General features: G+C 36.5%; 1 protein-coding gene across 3 annotated transcripts in view; it reads left to right on the forward strand.

Moving 5' to 3' along the window:
• The window catches only part of Brms1 (breast cancer metastasis-suppressor 1-like protein), a 279,251-nt gene that overhangs the window by 82,393 nt on the left and 174,112 nt on the right, over nt 1-22,746 (forward strand). For all 3 annotated transcript variants that reach the window (XM_090375460.1, XM_090375459.1, XM_090375461.1), the window contains exon 4: nt 5,871-5,950. In XM_090375460.1, coding sequence (XP_090231586.1) covers nt 5,871-5,950 — 80 coding nt within the window. The remainder of the gene's footprint in view (nt 1-5,870; nt 5,951-22,746) is intronic.

The following is a 22,746-nucleotide window of genomic DNA, read 5'->3' on the forward strand; positions in this document are numbered from 1 at the left end:
AATGATTCTTTGCAGTTATTATGGACAGAATCAACCCATAGTGAAAGAGCCTGCATTTTTGTTAGTGACGCTGCTTAATATATGGTAAAAGCCCCTTCTCCAATTCAAGTTTTCTGTCTAAATTTGATCCATGTTACTTGCTTAACCCATGGCTTACATAGGTTGGCCTGTTGTGGCGCAATATAACCTTGTTTTTGCACCATAAAAAATCAAATCAAGTCAAACATAGGTTTGGCTGAGGCAGTTCGGGAGAATTTTGGTGAAATTAACAAACTTATTTCTCGTATTAAAAAAAAAGATTTTGTCAAAAGCACTTTTGAGAATAGCAGAAATATGCTACCTATTCTTCCTCTCACCCGATCCTGTTCTCACAAGATTGGGAACATGGTTACGAGTGGCATCGTTTTACGCTAAAAATTTTGATTCTAATAAAAGAATTTGTTGATTCCTTGGATGGTATGTATTCAGCAGCTGTTGGTAGTGCTAAGGCAGTGCTTTCTGATTCTTTGGCTAGAAAACATTTATTGTTCATCCAGACTCATTTCAGCTGGTCTCTAGTTGTATAACCAAACTTGAAATGTGGGGAATGTTTTTGAGCAGCACAATTGGAGAGAGAGAGAAAAAGTTAAATTGCAAATTTCAGCTGTGCCTGGAGGCAAAGAAGAAATAAGAAGAAAATACAATGATATTTTAGAAAATAACTCAGGATTTCATACTCTAAGGAAAATAGATGAATTTATAAATGGGAAAGAAATGAATTTCCATTTCAAGTAGCTGCTTCAATTGATCATTTTAAACTTTTCAAGTATAAAATGATCTGAGATGATAAATGCCATGAATTTACAATGGACCACTTTGAGAAGTATACTATTGTGTGTTGCAACAAAAATTGAATGGTTTTATTACTTTATCATGTTGAATACAAAAAATTGTGATTCAATTAATTCTAATAAACCAGTAATAAATGCAATAATTTCAGTGCATGGATTAGCATTTTGTGCATATTCAACTAGCTTTTTAGTGCATATAATCTGATATCTAGTGATAAGTTACTTACTATGGCTAAAGGGATGGCAAAGTGGTAATAGACAAAGTGTGGTTATAAGTGGCCACTGCTCTATTGACTATTATGATGAGTATAGTTCCACAGGAGTTACTGTTGGACCCCTTACTGTTTTTAATATTTATTAATGATATTAATGTAGGTTAGAGAGAGGATTTAGATAAACCTAAGTAGATAGGTTGAAAAATATCAGTTCAATTTTAACAGTGATAAATGCAAAATACTGAATTTGGGCAGTGATAATCCTAGAATAACACTACGATTTTTGTGGTACCAAACTCAAGGTAGTGGAGTATAGAAAAGATATAATGGTAATTGTATAGTTTACCATGAAATTCTCTAAGAAGAGCAGACAAGTTGCTAGAACAGATAATGGAGTTCTGTCAATGATAGACACCCCCACCCCCTAAAAGTTTGGAATCACATTTCATTTTTTTTTTAATTTTCAAATTTTTATTAAAATAGGACCAACCTGTTTACCAATGTTTATTAAAATATTTTGTATTATGTATAAAAAAAAAATAATAAAAATAATATTTAAGAGATTTCTAGAATATTCCAGAAAGTGGGAGTATTGTTTCAATATTATAGAAGATTGTAGATGATTCTAGACTGTGTTACAGTAATATAAATTGAGGACTAAGAGCTGTAACTTATAAAGTCAAACACCTGTCAATCAGAAGTGTTTGGTTTAAGTTTTGTGTGTTTAGCAATAAACATGGCAAGAAATAAGGAACTGAGGGTTTAAAAAAGAAGTGATATTATGACTGTATAAAGAAAGTTATTTCATGAGAAGTATTGGCAAAAAGCTAGCTGCTTCATTTAAAGGAGTATGAACTACTATCAAAGATTCAAGGAGATTAACAGTTTAAAGGACAAACCACAATCAGGACTACTGCATGTAATATTGCACCTGAAATCTGAGCTGCATTCAGCAGGAACAGAGAAACTCGTGTGTCTGCATCCACTGTAAAACTTTGCCTTAAACAAGGACTTCGTGGTCATGTAGCAATCTGAAAACCTTTATTCAAAAATCAAAAGAAATGATTGACTTAGGGTAAGAGCCATCAGTACTGGACAACTGAAAAGTGAAAAAATGTACTGTAGGCAGATGAATCCAAATTTAAACTTTTGGATCCAAGCATAGGTGATCAGCTGAAGGAAAAATGGTTCCACATTGTTTAGTGCCTACAGTCAAGTACAGTGGTAGTTCCATCATGATCTGTGGTTGTTTCTGTTTTTCTGGAATTGGTGACATTTTCAAAATTGAAGGAATTTTAAGAAAAGAAGACTATAAAAGCATTCTTGAACATAATGCAATATCCTGTGGATTTTCGATTTTGCAATATCCTGTGGATTTTCGATTTTGTAGAAGACATTTTATATTACAACAAGACAATGGCTCGAAGCACAGCTCGAAGCTGTGCAGGGACATTTTAGCAACTAAACAACAGTAAGGGGATATTGCAATATATGGTGTGGCCATATATTGCAATATAAATCAGAAATTGGAACTTATAGACCAATTAGCTTGTTATCCCACATCTACAAGTTGTTCACAAGGGTCATTACTAACAGATTAGAAAGAATACTTGATGAGAATCAACCGAAAGAGCAAGCTGGCTTTAGGACAGGATTCTCAACTATGGATCACCTTCACGTAATATCACAGCTAATGGAGAAAGCAAATGAATATAAAACATCATTATGCCTGGCATTTGTGGATTATGAAAAGGCATTTGACTCCATACAGCATAAGGCAATGTTTCGGGCACTGGAAAGACAAGGCATAGATACCCCATATATTATGATTTTGAAGAAATATATGAGAGTGCTACCTCCTTTATTAGACTAGACAAAGACAGTAGCAAATTTAAAATCGAGAAAGGAGTTCGACAAGGAGACACAATATCTCCGAAGCTGTTTACTGCTGCCCTTGAGGAAGCTTTCAGAAGATTAGACTGGTCGCAGAAAGGAGTCAATGTGAACGGAGAGTACCTAAACCATTTACGATTTGCAGATGACATTGTGGTTATAAGCCACGATCCCAAAGAATTAGAGGAAAATCTTAATCAGTTATGCACAGTTAGTAAGGATTTTGGACTAAAGATGAATATGGCTAAAACAAAAGTAATGATGAACAAGTATGCCACGGAAAGGGAAATAATGATTGAAGGAGCAGTAATTGAAAAGGTGGAGTCATATACTTATCTGGGACAAGTTATTAGCTGTAATAATGATAAATGGCTGGAAGTCAAGAGAAGAATAAATTTTGGATGGATAGCATTCAGGAAATATAGTCACATACTGAAGAGCAATATCCCAGTTTGTCTGAAACGTAAAATAATGAATCAATGTATAATCCCCACCATGACTTATGGAAGTGAAACTTGGGCACTCACCAAAAGAATGGAAGAGAAGCTGAGAACTACACAGCGAAGAATGGAACGAATTATATTGGGAATCAGACTGTTAGATAAGAAGAGAAACACATGGATTAGGCAGCAAACTCAAGTAAAGGACATTCTTATCAAAACTAAAGAACTAAAATGGTCTTGGGCAGGACACATAGCTCGAAGACATGATTACAGATGGACTAAGAAAATAACAGAATGGTATCCAAGAGGAGCTAGAAGAAAACCTGGAAGACAAAGGCGGAGATGGATAGATGAAATTCATGAGTTTGTGGGTAGTAAATGGATGGCCAATGCTCAAAACAGAAGGAACTGGAAAGTTGCTGGAGAGGCCTTCATCCTGCAGTGGATTGAAAATGGCTGATGATGATGATGATGGTGGTGTGGCCATCCCAATCACTTGACTTAAACCCAGTACAGCTTTTATTGGATCATCCATAAAGTTAGTCCATGAAGTCTGCCCATCTTCATAAAATCGATGGGAAACCTTGCAGATTGCTTTGTTAATGTTACCCTATTATAAAATTGTCAGGATGCCACATCTTTGTAAGGCAGTCAAAATCTCGTGGAGGATATTTTGATGAAAAATTAGTATAGTTAATATTATTCATTTCAATATTTTTTGCTGTAAATTTTTCAATCTTTAATAAAAAAAAATTTAAGTTACTTTGTAATGTTTTTTTTTTTTTTTTTTTTAATACTAAACCTTATGTTGTCATAGCTAATTTAAAAAAATAATAACAAAAACTGTTGGCGTATGCTGTGATTCCAAACTTTTAAGTGGGAGTGTACATAAACTATGCCAGCAGCAGGTATGAAGAGGTGATTATCCCATTATTATTCCATCTGGAATATTACATACACATTTGGTAACCTCATTTTAGGAAGGACATAGGTACACAGTGAAGAGAAACAAGATTAGTTGGGTGTACAAAAGAATATCCTTCCATGAAAGAATGAGATTCCGTAAATTGCAGTTACTGGTGACTTAATTGAAGTATATATAGCTTTAAAAGGGCTATGTAAACTAAATGCCCACGATATTGCTGTTTTTCAGATGAAATACATAAGGGTGCTTACATATTGAAAATGGGTGGTTACAGAATAGATGTGTACAAAATTTTCATTCAGTAAAGAATAATCAGTTATTGAAATAAACTTGCATCTAGTATTGTGGAGGGTTTGAATAAATTTAAAGAAGGTTTGGACAAATGAGTTTTTTTTTTTTGGTTAGTGCTGTATAAGCATTGCTTCTTTGCATCATGTTGCTCTAATATTGATACCAAATATTGTAGTTTTGTATTTTGAATGCTCCTCTGACCATAATAGGTATGATCAAAAAGTTCGAGGACTGATTTTTTTGAGGGCTACTTGTCTATTGAAGATAATCCTCACTGTGATAAAACTTCAAAAACCAATAATTCAGTCACTTTCGTTTATGATCTGATTAAGAGTGATCAACATTTAACCATCCAAGTACTTGTCAGCAAAACTTCTGTACTTTCTGAGACATGCCAGTCAATTTTAACACAAGATTTGGAAACATGACACATTTCAGGTAAGTTGTGCTTTGCATCCTTACTGATGACCTTAGAGAATGCTAGTTTTTGCACATTTGTCTTTGTTAATGTGCTGCTGCTGACCGACCTTATTTCTTCTATCATTACTCATGGCCTAGTGCTCTCACTGTCCATGATTCTTCAAGGCCCAGAAATGAATGACAATTTTAATCAAATGTGAAGATCATTCTTATTGAATTTTTAACTCATAGGGCACTGTTTAAAACGGATTTAACCTGCATGGTCAAACACAGAATACTTCAAAATAGTTCTCTGGTGATGGGAGAAAATGGCTGGAAAGGTGGACTGCAAAGAAATGGTGCTTGCATCATGACAATGTTCCTGCACACTCAGCACTTTCCATTCAAGAATTTTTTGTGAAGCATTCCACTTTGGTCCATCATACACACTGCATTTAGTTAATTTTCCCCCTCCTCTAGCTTAAAGGCCCCCCCTCAAGAGATTACAATCCCAAAAGAAGGCTATCAGGAATGCCTCCAGAAGTTCTAGAAGCATTGGAATTGATGTGAACACTGTGAAGGAAAATGTTTTGAAGAAGATCAATCCAATTAACTAGTAAGTTTCATTATTTCCCAAATATTTCTTCAAACTTTTTTTTTTATCACATCTCATATGCAGTTACCCAGATTATAAACAAAATATTTATTTATTTATAGTTAAATTTCAACAGTTTTTACCAGGAATAAAATTTAAAAAGTTATTGTTAGTATGTGTGTGTTGGTAACTAAATATGTGCTAACTTAAAAAAACTCCTGGTATATCTTTGATAGTTTTTTTATCAAATGTTGACAAAAGTTTTAATTTTTGTGTTAGGCATACTGAAAGAACTCAAGATGGCCAATATCAAATATAAATTTGAAGCTGAGCAACAAGCTTCCCTGCAGCATTTTGAAGTATGTGTATTAATATATTTTTTAATACTCTCATTTAGAATTTTTACAGTAAGTGCTGGGTATAGTGATCACGTTTCAAATTGAATTTTGACTCTCACAAACTGATATTCTAATAAGCGAAAATCGACGAATATTATCCACAGGCTATAAAAATAAAAATATAAATCACAAAATTACACGTTATTACCAAAAGTTTATTACAATTAAATGATAATGAAAATCAGATGAATATTACTACTACAGGTTAGCAAAATAAAAATATACTTATGTACATAGCTTAATTAATTAAACATAACACTTTGTAATATGATTATAATTTAAAATAGTCACTTATTTTAGACTACTTTAAATTATCACTACAAAGTCTATTTATAAATTTTTCAATATTGTATAACAGCGTATATTCATGATCATTTGCACCAGTTTCTTCCAACGCTCTCCTGAGGATGGCTATAGCTTCACGATTTTGCCGTTTTGTAACTGGAATTTGTTTGGGTTCATCTTCATATTCCTCCTCCTTGACAAAAATATCAGTAACAGACTGGGCAATTTCTTCATCTGTTAAAGCCATATTAACTTGTAGATCACCCTATGTCCACCCAATCATTAAACTCCTGTTCACCCATGTCTTCAGGCTTTTTAACATAATCAGTATCGTGACTTATTTGACCATCCTGAATAATTAATCCACGTTTTTTTGAAACAGTTACTAATGCAGGTTTCGGAAACTTCATTCTAGGCTCTCATTGTCATATGAAATGCATCTAGAGCAGTTATCTGCTTTGCGATATCAATGATGGTCCTAAACCATCATCTACACTGGTGTTCAAAGAAAGTGCATCACCTAGGAATTTCACATTTCTAACCCTTTTTCATGATGGTATGTTACATTAATGACTAACATCACAAATAGAATATATATATATATATATATATATATATATATATATATATATATATAAACAAAAGATATTTAATAGTTAAGACAAAGCTAAGTAATATTCGATGGGTGCTCTCAAAATATTCCAAAATGAGCATTTGAAATCTTTATACAACAGTTTTGGTAAACACAATAATTATGGCTGAAATGTTATCAGGAGTCCTCAGTTTACTTCAGTTTATCATTTTAAATGAAAAACAAAATGAAAAGTTCACCAGATGCAAACTAATAGTTAGTTGAACCACCTCTGGCCCTGATGACAGCAGCACACCGTCGAGGCATTGACAAGATCATTTTCTGAAGATAATCAACTGATAGTTCGTGGTTCCAAACACGAATTATGGCTTCCTGAAGTTCATGAATGATCTTTGGTTTCTTTTTGGCAAATGCAGATTCCACACGATGCCAGCAGTTCTCTATAGGATTCAGGTCCGGGCTGTTTCCTGGCCAGCTAAGAGTTGTAATGGACCGTTCTTCCAACCATTTTTTCACCTGTAACAAATGTGAACACGTTACTGTCGAACCTCTAATGCAGAAATGAAGCCAAAGTAACTACAGAAGTGCGTGCTTACACTTTTTGCCCAGTGACAAGGAGCAGAGTCGTCCTGAAGGATGCAGTTACTTGGCAGGTTGAAATGGTCTCTAATGGTTGGCAGCAGTGGTGTATTCGGGCCAGATCGCACCGGAACAACGTTCCAGTACTTTTTTCTATATGTCATAATAGAGAAATATTAAATTTATACACCTAATATTATGAAACAATGGCATAATCAAAGTGGAGGGAGAAATATCTATTTTACCCATTGCTGCTAAAAATATATATTAATAGTAATCTTTAAAATTAATATGTACAATGTGTTAAATAAAGAGATCCAATGAATAAGATATATTGTGATGTGTGCAAATGCTGCATTTTAATTCACCATGAGCTGAATGCTAGAATTGGTTGTTCTATGAACTGTGATTCTGAAGTCTGATTCAGTTACTGTACAGTCGACGTGGCATTATAATATAGTCTTCTGGAGAACGAGCATTCCGGTACTATTTTTTTTTAGCGTACACCTCTGGTTGGCAACAATTTGCCTTCAATATAGCCAGGTATCCATTGGCAGCTAGACGGAACCTTTTATAAACTGCAGGTGACCTAGTCCACGATATGAAATGCACCTCCATATCATTTGGCTGGTAGGGAATTTCACTGTAGATGCCATACAGTCTGGATGACATTCTTCACTTCGTCTACTGCAAATCGTTTGTTTCCTATCAAAGCCATGCAGGTTGAATTTCTTCTTATCCGAGAATATAACTGACTTCCACTGCTCGGGGGTCCATTTGACATGCTCCTTACACCAATTTAATCGGGCCTTTTTCATTTTTTGTATGAGGAGGGGCTTCTTCTTAGGACAACGGGCTACAAGTCCATTTTTGAAGAGGCATCTTCTGACTGTTACTGCACTTGCTACCACTCCTGTATGTTCTTCCCATTCTCTTTTCAGCTCAGACAAAAAAGCTTTATGGTTTTTAAGGCATAAGTGCTTTAAAACACAGTCTTGTTTTGGCTTAGAGACTCATTTGTGTCCGGTTCTTTTTTTCCTGTCATCAGAACCAGTATTCTTGAGTTTGGAAAGAAATCTACTCACTGTCGACTGATTACAAGACACTCCATAAGCAATATGATGGGAAGAACATCCTTCCTTCCATAAAACAACAGTAGCACTCTTTCTTTGTGGCATCAACTGCATGTAACTCGCCATCCTGATACAAGCAAGGAATGACTGCAACTCTTGCAGAACGTGCTTATATAGCTGAAACAAACAGCTGATGCAATATTACATCATCACCTACACGTGTCAATCTTATCTGATGCAATCTGTAAGAAATATTGCCATATACTTACGTTATTTGGACGACAATTACAATTTTAAGGGGTGATGCACTTTCCTTGAACACCAGTGTATAGACTGAATGATTCTTCACCTCATATCTGATCTATAAAAGATTTTAAATGTTTTTATTATTCCATGGTTGAGAGGCCAAATCAATGATGTGATATTCGAAGGTAGAAAAACTAATTCAATGTTTTTGAAAGTCAACTTTGGATGAGCTGGGTAGTTCAAAACAAATGCAATTTTTTCATTTTTCTTATCCAGTTGCAAATCCCATTTAAGAAGATAATATTCAAAGAAAGAAGCTGTCATCCAAGTGTTGATGATGTTGGGATACTCAACAGGCAGCTGGTTTACTCCTTTAAAACATCTAGGCAATTGACTCTTGCCTATAATGGCTTCACTTGATTGTTCCCATCATATTGCATGTTAAAAGAACTGTAATCCTGTCTTTGATCTTCTTTCCTGCAGATGCAGAGGAATTTTTTAAAATCATGCAATGGTCTAAGGTTGCCCTGTAGTACAACCTTGTTTCATCTGTATTAAAAATGTCTTCAGGATTATAAGTGCTTAACATGGTTTGCCAAGGGGTTTTCAACCAGTTTTCAGCTGCAGAACTATTGGAATCCTGTTTTCTCCTTAAAGTTTTTTGTAAACAGTATCATGCCTCTCCTTCCATCTTGTCAGCCCAGCCATCCGTCCATCACCTTAAAACTGTTTGTGTAGTTTTTCAGCAAAATCATTAGCCTTTTGGAGATGAATGCTATGATTGATTTGTGCATTAAACAAGCTGGCTTGTTTGAACCAAATGAACAGAGCTTCATCTACTGTTTAGCATTTTCCTTCATGCTTCCTTTTTCTAGTTTCACTAATCACATTTGTGCTTAATGTGTGACTTAATTTTGATAAAGATGATTGAGGCACTCCTAATTTTATTGGTGCTTCCTTTTGAGACATAATGTTTAATTTGTCATATTTGTAACTTATCTTTTACACTCAAATTCACTCTCTGTTCACTGACTTTTTTTTTTTTTTTTTGGGTAGTAAAATTTAAAACACAGTAATAAAAAAGATAAGTGTCAATCATTAACAAAGCACATGGCACACATAAATTGCAACTGACATGACATGTGCAAGTTAGATATGGAGTAAAAAGTTTATGAAGTTTAGAGCAGATTCTGAAAATTTATTTACAATACTGTATTTTTTTATGATTGAAGATTTCCGTGAAGGGAAACACATCTCACCATAATAATGGAAAAAACCCATAGAATTCCATCTATCGGTATTATCGCAAATGCAATAAGATTGAGTTTATTACCCGTTTATAACAGATTGTACAAAAAAAAAAGCCCAATAAACTGAAAACTGAAATTTTTATTGTTTTATGGCTGTGACCTTCAAAAATGTACTTTAGAAAAATATCACAGAGGCATTCAAAATTGATTCTAATAAACAATGAAAGTGTAGTGCAATTTATTGATTTGAGTTGGTATTTTGAAATTTGATTCTGTAAAGCAGCTGATTCTGATAACCAGTGATCACTATAACTGGCACTTACTCTATGTGCACATATATTTGAGCTATATTTTTCACATTTTTGCAGCCTTCCTTTCTTCATATCAGTACCATTTTTGTGTTTCTGACTAACCTTGTTGCTCTTCTCTGCACCCATTCCAACAGATCTACATCCTTCCTAAAATATGGCTTCCAAATCTGTATGCAGTACTCAGGTGTGGCCTAACCATAGCCTTATACAGTGGGATAATTACACCTTTGTCCCTGCTGGAAAAAATTCTTGTTTATATCATTGGCATTTCTTGAGCTATACTAGCTATACTACCCTTGAGCTATACTAGCAACCTCTCTACACTTCTCATTGAACTTTGTGTCACACTGGGCAATTATTTCTAACTCTTTTTTGTTCTCCCCTACCTTGAGTACGGTATCACCCAATTGGTATGCAGTCCTAGGATTTCTGCTACCCAGTTGCAGTATTTTGCATTTATCAATTCTAAACTTCAGTTGCCATTTTTTTAGCTGATCTGCCTAATTTATTTATCCTGGTCTTCTTGGAGTAGTATATCCTGATTGCTGTCATGAACCACCAAGCTTACTTTTGTGTCATCAGCAAATTTAGCCATTAAAACTGATATTCATTATATATGATTTCATTAATATATAATGAAAACAACAGGGGTACAACACCTAACCCGGGGGGGGGGGGATCTGCTAATCATGTAAACTAATGAAGAGCCATGGCCACTAATAATCACTCTGTTTCCCACTACTCAACCATCCTTTTATCAATGATAGTAATGCCCTGATGTCATACTGAGAATTATGATATCAGGGCATATGAGAAGCCTTACTAAAATATAAATATGATAACAAAATTATTTCCTATGTCCATCTCCTTTGTGGCTACCTCATAGTAGCTAATCAGATTAGTCAGACAAAGTATCCTTAACCTGTGATTGCATATAATTGTTTTCCTATAGAAGCTTCTGCAGTACTTCTTTAACCAGTCTCTTACTGTCCCTCACACAGAAGTTAAACTTGCAGGTTTGTAAATACACATTGTCATTACTCATGTATTTAAAAACTGGCAAGGCTCTTCACAAAGTGCATTAGAAAAGGTGTGATGCCTAAGCAGTGGAATAATGCAATCATAGTTTTGCTGCATAAGAAAGGAGATAAATCAGAAATTGGAAATTATAGACCAATTAGCTTGTTATCCAACATCTACAAGTTGTTCACAAGGGTCATTACTAACAGATTAGAAAGAATACTTGATGAGAATCAACCGAAAGAGCAAGCTGGCTTTAGGACAGGATTCTCAACTATGGATCACCTTCACGTAATATCACAGCTAATGGAGAAAGCAAATGAATATAAAACACCATTATGCCTGGCATTTGTGGATTATGAAAAGGCATTTGACTCCATACAGCATAAGGCAGTGTTTCGGGCACTGGAAAGACAAGGCATAGATACCCCATATATTATGATTTTGAAGAAAATATATGAGAGTGCTACCTCCTTTATTAGACTAGACAAAGACAGTAGCAAATTTAAAATCGAGAAAGGAGTTCGACAAGGAGACACAATATCTCTGAAGCTGTTTACTGCTGCCCTTGAGAAAGCTTTCAGAAGATTAGACTGGTCGCAGAAAGGAGTCAATGTGAATTGAGAGTACCTAAACCATTTACGATTTGCAGATGACATTGTGATTATAAGCCATAATCCCAAAGAATTAGAGGAAAATCTTAATCAGTTATGCACAGTTAGTAAGGATTTTGGACTAAAGATGAATATGGCTTAAACAAAAGTAATGATGATGCCACAGAAAGGGATATAATGATTGAAGGAGTAGTAATTGAAAAAGTGGAGTCATATACTTATTTGGGACAAGTTATTAGCTGTAATAATGATAAATGGATGGAAGTCAAAAGAAGAATAAATTTTGGATGGATTGCATTCAGGAAATATAGTCACATACTGAGGAGCAATATCGCAATTTGTCTGAAACGTAAAATAATGAATGAATGTATACTCCTCACTATTACTTATGGAAGTGAAACTTGGGCACTCACCAAAAGAATGGAAGAGAAGCTGAGAACTACACAGCGAAGAATGGAACAAATTATATTGGGAATCAGACTGTTAGATAAGAAGAGAAACACATGGATTAGGCAGCAAACTCAAGTAAAGGACATTCTTATCAAAACTAAAGAACTAAAATGGTCTTGGGCAGGACACATAGCTTGAAGACATGATGACAGATGGACTAAGAAAATAACAGAATGGTACCCAAGAGGAGCTAGAAGAAAACCTGGAAGACAAAGGCGGAGATGAATAGATGAAATTCATTAGTTTTTGGGTAGTAAATGGATGGCCAGTGCTCAAAACAGAAGGAACTGGAAAGTTGCTGGAGAGGCCTTCATCCTGCAGTGGATTGAAAATGGCTGATGATGATGATGATGATGATCCCTTTCCTTGAAGTGCTAACATAAGCACAGGAATCTTTTCTATGCTTAGTCAAAGAATTCTAATAATCTGCCTTGGTCTGCATAACCTTATTAGTTACTTGATCACAGGCTGGTTCTTACTGTAGGCTTCTGTATCCCCCCTGAAAATTTATAATCATCCCATGCATTTTTCTTTTCTCTCACTAGTCTCACCAGTTCATCTGACATCCATTTACATTTGAACTGTTAGAATTTGCATTTGATAACTGCATTAGTTGATCCCACTAAAGGGAATTTAAAAGCCAAGAACATGGTACTTACCTTTTCAAGAGCAAAATCCCTTCTCTTTACCCTTAATGATAATTCTACCTTTAAGTAATTCTCATATCAATATGCTATTGCCACCCATTGATTTCTTTACTTTGAAGATTTTTAATACATGACAAGTCGCCTAATGACTCAACATGTAATTTTATTTGGAAAACAAATATGTGGAATAGATAGATCTTTTGATGCTGATTCCAAATCTGCTTTCAGTTTACCTCTAGTATATATCAGTTTTTTGTGATGAGATTGATTATAACACTCTCATCCATTCAGCCAACCAATGTGAGTATAATTATTATTTATTATTATTGTTCATACATTCATATTTGTGTAATTGTTTGAATATATTTATATCTTTCATAATTTAATTATTTGATTATAAATTGTTTCAGATAAGATCCTATGAAATGGTAAAACACATTTATCCTCATTCCTCAAAAGTGTAAAAATCACCCAACAAGTTCTGCTATGTGTGACTCTTTTCTAACTAAATTACAACAGTGTACAATTATGACAGATATTTGGAAAATTTAACAGTTATACTTTGCTTCTCGGTGACCAGCATATGTCCTAGGTGCCACAGGTTGTGTGTGCTGTTTGTTCAACTAGAATACATGACTGGTTGGAAAAAAAGGAAAAGTCAATGCCATTTTTTTATACCCAAGATATGGACGGAACCAGAAGATCACAATAGTGATTATTACTTTTGTGATGTGAATACAACTGAAGTTTCAATGAAGTTTAAGCATACGAGTGTTTATCTGTACCTGAAATCACCAATGAACCAGTCCTTATGATGACAACAGTATCCTAATTCAGTACCTCCCCAGCACGGATTAGATTCTTTATAAAACAAAATGGAATGGAAGAAGGTGCAGTTGTCAGAGACATCAGAACTTCAGTCAATCCTGAGTACACCTGATGAAAAGATATTGGAGCCAGCACTGTTAATCCAAGATGAGTTGAATTACCTCACTAGGGATATAGCCCTCTCCAAAGATAAAGCTGAACTTCTTGCCTTGAGACTAAAGTAGAAACGCTTGCAACGTTAAAGTGCCTCTCACTATTGAAAAAGGAACCATTCAGTAAACAGTGCTCTACTATTGCCATGATAGCAGTGGAGTTTTTAGAGTTTTTAGAGAATTGTTACAAGTACACATTACACATTATTTCTGAATGGTGTCTGTTTTTTGATTCCCTACAATGAATCTTGAAAGCTGTTCCCTTGTATAAAAGGAATTTAAAGGCATCCATCCCCATTGTCCACTCTATTCATTGTCCACTCTATACAGTGACATGAAGATACTGCTGAGACATTTCAATACAACACTCTTCAGTGGAATATTTGCAGTGACCTCAAGTTCATTGTTAATGGGCATGCAATGAGGGTTCACAAAATATTGTTTCCTATGTCTATGGGACAGATCATTACATCAGACATGACTGGCCTCAAAGAAGCATATATGAGCCGGGAATGAGCAGTGTGCAGTACATTCAGTTAGAGGCGCCTCCGTAGCCAGGTGGGAAGGAGCAGCAGTGCGTAGCACACGCGTCTTGATTAGACCAGGGTTCGAGCCCGTCATCAGCAAATACGGAGGATGTGGAAGGGTCAGGGAATGACCACCGCATATCCCCGGAGCAATATGGCCTTAGTTGCTAATGCTCCTAAAAAAAAAACCAAATAACAGTAACAAACATTCAGTTAGTGGATCCAGTGAAGATTTTTCCTTCTGCCTCTCCACATTAAACTTGGCCTAATGAAGAGTTTTGTTGAAAGCGATGGTTGAAATGAATTTGAGAGGATTTCATCATTTAGCATTAGCATTAGTAGAGGCATTTGATGCAAGAAAGCAAGCTTATGCAGCATCAGCCAAAAAAAAAAAAAAAAAAAAAAAAACCCACTTCCACTTCACCCCTCTGTTCGTTCAAAATACCTGTCCAGCTGAGCCTTAAACTTATTTAGGCTATCAACCTCCACCACAAGGGATGGAAGTCTGTTCCACCAACCAACCACCCGCTGGCTAAAGGCAAATTTCCGCACGTCTATCCTACATCTGTTTTTCCTCAATTTGAATTTATGCCCTCTCAGGTGATTTTTCTGAGCTAGAGGAAGAATCCCATCAGCATTGAGCATGCTTAAACCATTCAAGGCTTTATACACCTCTATCAGATCACCTCGCTGGTGCCTAGTCTCCAGACACTGTAATTTGCAAAACTTAAGCCTTTCTTCGTAAGAGCACCCCTTTGTTCCATTCACTAATCTTGTTGCCCTTCTCTGTACTCGTTCCAGCAGCTCTACATCCTTCTTGAAATGAGGCCTCCAGACCTGTATACAGTACTCTAGGTGTGGCCTGACCATTGCCTTATACAATGGAATAATCACCTCCTTATCCCTGCTGGAAAAATTCCTGTATATCATTGACAATACTCCATGAGCTACTCTTGCAGCTCGTCTGCACTGCTCAGAGAACTTCATATCTGCCTGCACAACCACCCCCAAGTCCCTTTCATTCTCTACCACTGTCAGTGTAGTACCACAGAGTTGATACGTTGCTCTGGGGTTGCTGTTTCCCATGTGTAGTACTTTACATTTGTCAATGTTAAACTTCATTTGCCACCTCTCAGCCCATCTGCTCAACCTTTCCAGATCCTGTTGCAGCAGCATAGTGTCAGTAGTGTCCTTGACAACCCTGCCAAACTTTGTATCGTCTGCAAACTTGGACATTAAGCTTGATATTCCATCATCAATATCATTTATAAATACAGAAAACAATAATGGACCCAACACTGAGCCCTGAGGGACTCCACTAATAACATTAGTCCACGATGAGCAGTGTCCATTGATTACCACTCTCTGTCTTCTCCCCCTCAACCACCCCTTTATCCATAGCAGCAATTTGCCTCCAATGTCACACTGCTCCAATTTGTGTAGCAGTCTTCCATGTGCAACATGGAAGACTGCTACACAAAATTTAAGTGAGAAATTTTCAGAGATAAGTGCTGTGAAAGTGAAAGAGTGAAATCCTTGTGGTACTTCAAATCAGAGAGCTATTGCAGACTGCGAAAGCTTTGAAAAATACCACAATGTATTAGAACTAAAAGCATTGCAATCTTTCAAATGGCTCTTTGAAACTTTTTGGGTAACCACAGGTCTCCTGCATAAAAAGATGGAGTTCAGAAACTGCTCAATCATATTAAGAAATAGGTATTATATGTTGCTGAAACTTCATTTAGTGCATTCACATTTAGACTTATTTTTCATAACTTTTGTATGGTGAGTGATGAGCAGGAAGAAGAATTCCATTAAGATTAAGTCAATGGAAAATCTCTATCAAGATTTCTGGAAAGATTGTAACACTTGACAGATTACTGCTGGATAACCCCAGGGGTTCACATCTGGTGAGTATGGGCTTGGCACACCCAGGGTCGTGAGCTGGATATCATCATTCTTCTCTTTCTTGGTGATTCCCTTCTACTTCTCTCTCTCTCTCTCTCTCTCTCTTAGGGTAACTTGGGGAATTTTTTTTTTTTTTTTTTTTTGACTGGTGCAGCAAATAATATAGCTAATATAATACAGCTAATAATATAAATTACATTCTGGACAAAGTTTACCAAAGGAAATCATCCACACAACATTTTTAAATTGTATATATCTTTTTTACAATTTATTTATAATAGTGTCTATATTATTTTAACTATGTGTATGAAGTGTATTGAATTATAAAAATGTAATTGTAACTAGTCTCATGTTTCCTAATGAAAATCTTAATTAACTTACACTTATGGCTGGTGCACTAGCCAGTAATATGACTGCCCAGTTTAGTGTTTGCCACACTGGCAGTCCACTCAGTAGACATAGTAGTGCACCTCCAAGTGGGGTGAAGAGTGCAATTGTTTTTAATATCTAGCAAAGTTTGCAGTTGCCAGTAAAATATACCCTTATAGTGTTCTCTTTGGCTATTTTGACAATAGATTCCTCTACTCCTCGGTGGTAAGGGAATATAAAATAGCAAGGGCCTTAGAGGTAATCTGATGTGGTTGGTACCTAAACTGTTAGATGTATTTCTTAATAATTGTTAAGGAGGAGAATATTTCTAACTCAGTTAAGTTCAAAAGCTGTCTTCGGGACTACAATGGTTCAGGACTCCCAGGGACAGGCTCTTAACTATAAAATCCCCACTCATGGTGGGGATTTTATCCAAATGGTATGACTGTCTGAGTTACCTGTAAATCCCTCTGCTGAATGAATTGCCCTCTCTTGTGTTTAATATGTCAAGAAACTAAGCGGTCGTGTTGTTCTAGTTGTTAAGAAGGAGAATATTTTTAACCCAGTCAAGTTGCTCTAGGGGCTAATCTTGGGCAGCGCTGATTTTTGGTGAGTGAATTGACAAATTTTGATTTGTGATATTGTTGATTGTTCACATTTCTGTTCCACTTACTAATTTTGTTGCACGAGCTTGCACTAATCAGCTGAACTGGTTAGCTGCCCTACTTCTTTGGAGTGTGGGGTGGGTGGTCAGGGGTGAAACCCATGACTGGTGAAATGGGTACTGAGAAGTAGTGGGAGCAGAGAATCAGATTCATTAACCCTATTTCCGTGGCCTTGAGTTTTTAGCTCCTGGAACCCACACCCGTTAAACTTGGATGAGGGGGTTTTAGTGGTTTCGGATAGATTTTTGAAACGTTTTAGTGTCAATTCAAAGTAAGTTGTGCAGGGCTCTCAATCCTTTGTGTCTGTATTGTAAATTTTGTAAATAGTTAGCTGTTTCCCCATTGTATTGGGATACAGCTTTTAGATGCATAAAGTATTTATTGTTTTATTTATACTTAAATTGTATGTGAAGATGGCGGGCTCAGTGAGTACAGAACCTGAAGAAACTATGTGAAGAGGAGTTGTTAGAAGCAACCTCAGATGTCACCGATGATGAGCAAGAGGAAATTAACAGGGAGAGATTCTATCGCAGGTACAGGACTTAACGGAAATAGAGGTGTTTTATACTTATATTGTATGTGAAGGTGGTATGTAACGGAAATAGAGGTGTTTTATACTTATATTGTATGTGAAGGTGGTATGTTCAGTGAGTACAGAACCTGAAGAAACTATAAGTGAAGAGGAGTTGTGAGTAGCAACCTCAGATGTGACATCTGAGGTTGCTTCTTGCGACAGTGAGCAAGAGGAAATTAATAGGGAGATTCTATCACAGGTACAGGACTTAATGGAAATTGAGGTGTTTTTCAGAAGAACTTTGCAGAGAATTCTGCCTCAAGGTCTTGGGTCATCATCATCATCTCTCTCTGGCCTGCCTTTGAGGGCTTGCAAACCTCTAAGTCAAAGAAACAAAAGTCAAGAGCTAGTAATAGTGCCAAGAAGGATCAGTCTGGCAGCAAGAGTTCAGGAGGAACAATTAAAAGGAAAAGAACTGACCATAGCAAAGAAAGATCAAAGTACCAAGAATTTGAACATGTAAAGGAAATTAGAAGTAGGCCGAAGAAATATTTATTTGATATGCACAGCATGGTTCCAACTGCTGCAATGTGGACAATCTTGGATTTGTGGGATGTGTTAGAAACTAAGTCTTTTGATGTGTATATGGAAAATCTGTTATTAAAGCAAAGGTTGGAAGGAAAATCTTGAGAGATATAGTTACATATGCTAGTGTAGTGCAAGAGGAAGTGAAGGAAGTGAAGAAGGGTCCAAAGGTTGTCCTGATCAAAGCTGCCAATGAAAAGTTTAAAACTAGCAAAGAGGTGAAAAGAGAAGTCCTATAAGAAATAAGACTGTTGTTAAAGGAAGTGAGAGTGAAGAATATTAGGACTATCAGGGATTGTGATGTCCTGGTGGCAGCTGAGGGGGATAATGACATTAACAAGATTAGAGGTTTTTCATGTATTCAACAGGTTGGACTAAAGGCACACCAGGATTGTGATCTATGATATTGAAAAGAACATGCAGCAGGAGGAATTCTTGGATCAACTATGGGTGATAAACTGCAAAGAGTAGTTAGTATCCAAAAAAGCGTTTAACGAGAATATTGAAGTAGTGTCAATAAATAATGTTAGAATAGTAAGTATGGGATGTAATAAGAAAAAAAAGGAGAGACTTTGTGCTTTTTGGATGACATATAAGTTTCGAGAAATTTACTCGGTAATGTAATGCTATAAATGCTTAAATTATAGGCACATATCAAAACATTGTCAGAGAGAAGTCGTATGTGGACACTGTGCCAAGACTGGGCATTCCTACAAATACTGCATATAAAAATGAAAATCCGACTTTCAATAATTGTAAGTTACGGAATAGGCCAGTGAACTGTGTGGTGGTGGATATAAAATGTCAAGAATATATGAATGTGCTAGAGTTATATAAACAAAAGATCAATTATGGCTGAAAAATTGTCCATTGTCCAAATAAATGCACAAAGAGAGAAAGGTATAACTTCTTAAGTAGCTATACCTTTGATTTAGTTTTGGTTCAGGAACCTTATGAGGTAGCCGGTAGTATAAGAGGATATACCAGAAGTTATCGGAGTGTCTCTCTGATGGAGAACATCCAAGAGTGGCCATACTGATAAGAAATATAAGTTTGGTGCTTACCAAGCTGACTCATTTATCAAATGAGAATAGAATATGTTGCAAAATAATAGGTAGCTATGGGAAAGTGTACTTCATCTCAATGTATTGTCTGCCCTCAGAGGAAATTGAGCCATATGTGAATCAATTGGAAAGGATTTGTCACTTGTTGTACCTAATGTTTTGGGGCAGTAGTGAGCTGCCCTACTGCCCCAAATTATAAAGACTTCCTTTCTGCTTCAGAGTTGGAAATATTGAATGTGCAGGGACATCAGCCTACATATTCCACTATGCATAGCAAGTCTTTTATTGACTTTACAATGTGCACAGTTGTAATTCATAGTAGGATAGAAAACGAAGGTGGTTGAGGATTTCTCAACTTGTAATCACAATGCGATTCTCTTTGAACTGAGAAGCACTGACGTTACTCGAGAGGATAAGGAGTTGGAGCGATTTGCAGTGCAAACTGCGAATTGGGCTAGATTTGACTTGGCCTTTGTGTCCAGGTTGATAATGAGAACTGGGGTACTTTGAGTGATGTTCAACCTATAGAAAAACTGAAGTATTTGTACGCTGCCTCTAGGGGTAGTATGCGAAGGAAGACATTCAGGAGAAGACCTGTAAATTGGTGGAGTAATGGTTTAAATTTAGAGAGGTCTGAATTGAGGACTGTTAGGAAACAGTTTCAGTTTTATCGTCATGTAATAATGTAATAATTGATGTAATAATGAGAGATGTATATAGTTTAGAGTATAGGAGATTATGCAGAGTACGTTAGCCATTTGTTTGACAAAGGAAGCCTCATGGAGGCAATATGTTAAAGAAAAAGGATCAAAAGACCCATGGGGTTCTATTTTTAAGTTAGTGACTGATAAAGTTAGTTTTAATGAAGTTTGTTGTACTGTGAGTAACAGAAATGTTCAAACATTAAACTGGCACGAATCTATGGACATGAACCTGAGTGGGCTGTTTCCAGATTTAGAAATGAGTGAGTATAGTGAAGTGCAGCAAAGCATTGTCAGAGGCAATGCATCATGTCATTTCCAGCATGAAGAACAATGTCTCATATAATGAGGTCACAGAGGTGATTGCACAGGCAGAGGATGACTGATCACTGGGCCTTGACTCGATAGAGATTAAGGTAATGAAGAGGGCTTTTCGGTTGAGATCTGATGTTCTAATTCAAATATATAATAAGTGTCTGGAATGGGGATTCCTTTCCTCTGGTTTGGAGAATGGCACTATTGAGATTGATTATCAAAAGTTCTGACAAGAACCCAAGTGAGCCTGGAGCATACCGTCCAATTGCTTTACTGTCAGTAATGGCGAAGACATATGAACGGCTATGCATTAGCAGAGTAATGATTATGTATATAGAGAAACACATGTCCTCTGATAACCAGTTTGGTTATTAGAAGGGAAAGTCCACAGAGGATGCCCTTTACCAGATGGTTACATTTTTGCAAGAGTATGAGGGGCGGTATGTTCTAGGTATATTCGTGACTTTCATGGTGCATTCGACAGACTATGGTGGGAGGAGGATCCTATCCAGAATAAGGGTTACTGAATACTCAATGTTTTCTGTATTTAAGCAGTATTTTTGTGAGAGGAAATTTATTGTTAGAACGGCGTATACAGAAATTGTGAGAAATGTAGTTAGAAGTTGTCCTCGTGGGCTCTGTGATCAGTCCTCATGCTTGGTGCATGATGCTAGATGAGTTTTTGAAACAAAATTATGTTGGAGCTGATATTTTAGAGTATGCTGATGATGTGCTAATACTGGTTTACAGCAATGCACAATCACAGATTGAAGATCGTGCTACACAAGTACTAGGAGATTTGCTGGAATGAGCTAAAGTATATGGATTACAAATTTCAGTGTAAATCGTTCTGCTGAATGAATTGCCCTCTCTTGTGTTTAATATGTCAAGAAACTAAGCTGTTATGTTGTTCCAGTTATGTTGCAGGATAAGAATTAGTTAAAATTATTGCAGATTAAGAATTTACAAATTATCCCCAAATTGATGTACCTGGCCCATATCCTAGGTGTGTATCTGAAAATGGAAATGGTGCATTAGAATTAGTAGAGGCATATGATGCAAGAAAGCAAGCTTATGCAGCATCAGCCAAAAAAAAAAAAAAAAAAAAAAAAACCTTCACCCCCTCCATTCGTTCGAAATACCTGTCCAGCTGAACCTTAAATTTATTTAGGCTATCAACTTCCACAACAAGGGATGGAAGTCTGTTCCACCAACGAACTATCCGCTGGCTAAAGGCAAATTTCTGCACATCTATTCTACATCTGTCTTTCCTCAATTTGAATTTATGCCCTCTCAGGTGATTATTCTGAGCAAGAGACAGTATCCCATCAGCATTGAGCATGCTCAAACCATTCAAGGCTTTGTACACCTCTATCAGATCACCTCGCCGGTGCCTAGTCTCCAGACACTGTAATTTGCAAAACTTAAGCCTTTCTTCGTAAGAGCAACCCTTCGTTCCATTCACTAATCTTGTTGCCCTTCTCTGTACTCATTCCAGCAGCTCTGCATCCTTCTTGAAATGAGGCCTCCAAACCTGTATACAGTACTCAAGGTGCGGCCTGACCATTGCCTTATACAAGGGACTAATCACCTCCCTCCCTATCCCTGCTAGAAAAATTCATTCCTGTATATCATCGATAAGACACCATGAGCTACTCTTGCAGCCCATCTGCACTGCTCAGAGAACTTCATATCTGCCTGCATAATTACTCCCAAGTCCTTTTCATTCTCTACCACTGTCAGTGTAGTACCACAAATTTGATACATTGCTCTGGGGTTGCTGTTTCCCGTATGTAGTACTTTTCATTTGTCAATGTTAAACTTCATTTGTCACCTCTCAGCCCATCTGCCCAGCCTTTCCAGATCCTGTTGCAGCAGCATAGCATCAGTAGCGTCCTTAACAACCCTGCCAACCTTCGTATCGTCTGCAAACTTGGACATTAAGCTTGATATACCATCAGCAATATTATTTATAAATACAGAAAACAACAATGGACCCAACACTGAACCCTGAGGAACTCCACTAATAACATTAGTCCACGATGAGCAGTGTCCATTAATT

This window comes from Mastigoproctus giganteus, chromosome 6 (assembly GCF_048544385.1).
Source record: "Mastigoproctus giganteus isolate SK-2022 chromosome 6, ASM4854438v1, whole genome shotgun sequence".
NCBI classification, from domain to species: Eukaryota; Metazoa; Arthropoda; class Arachnida; order Uropygi; family Thelyphonidae; genus Mastigoproctus; species Mastigoproctus giganteus.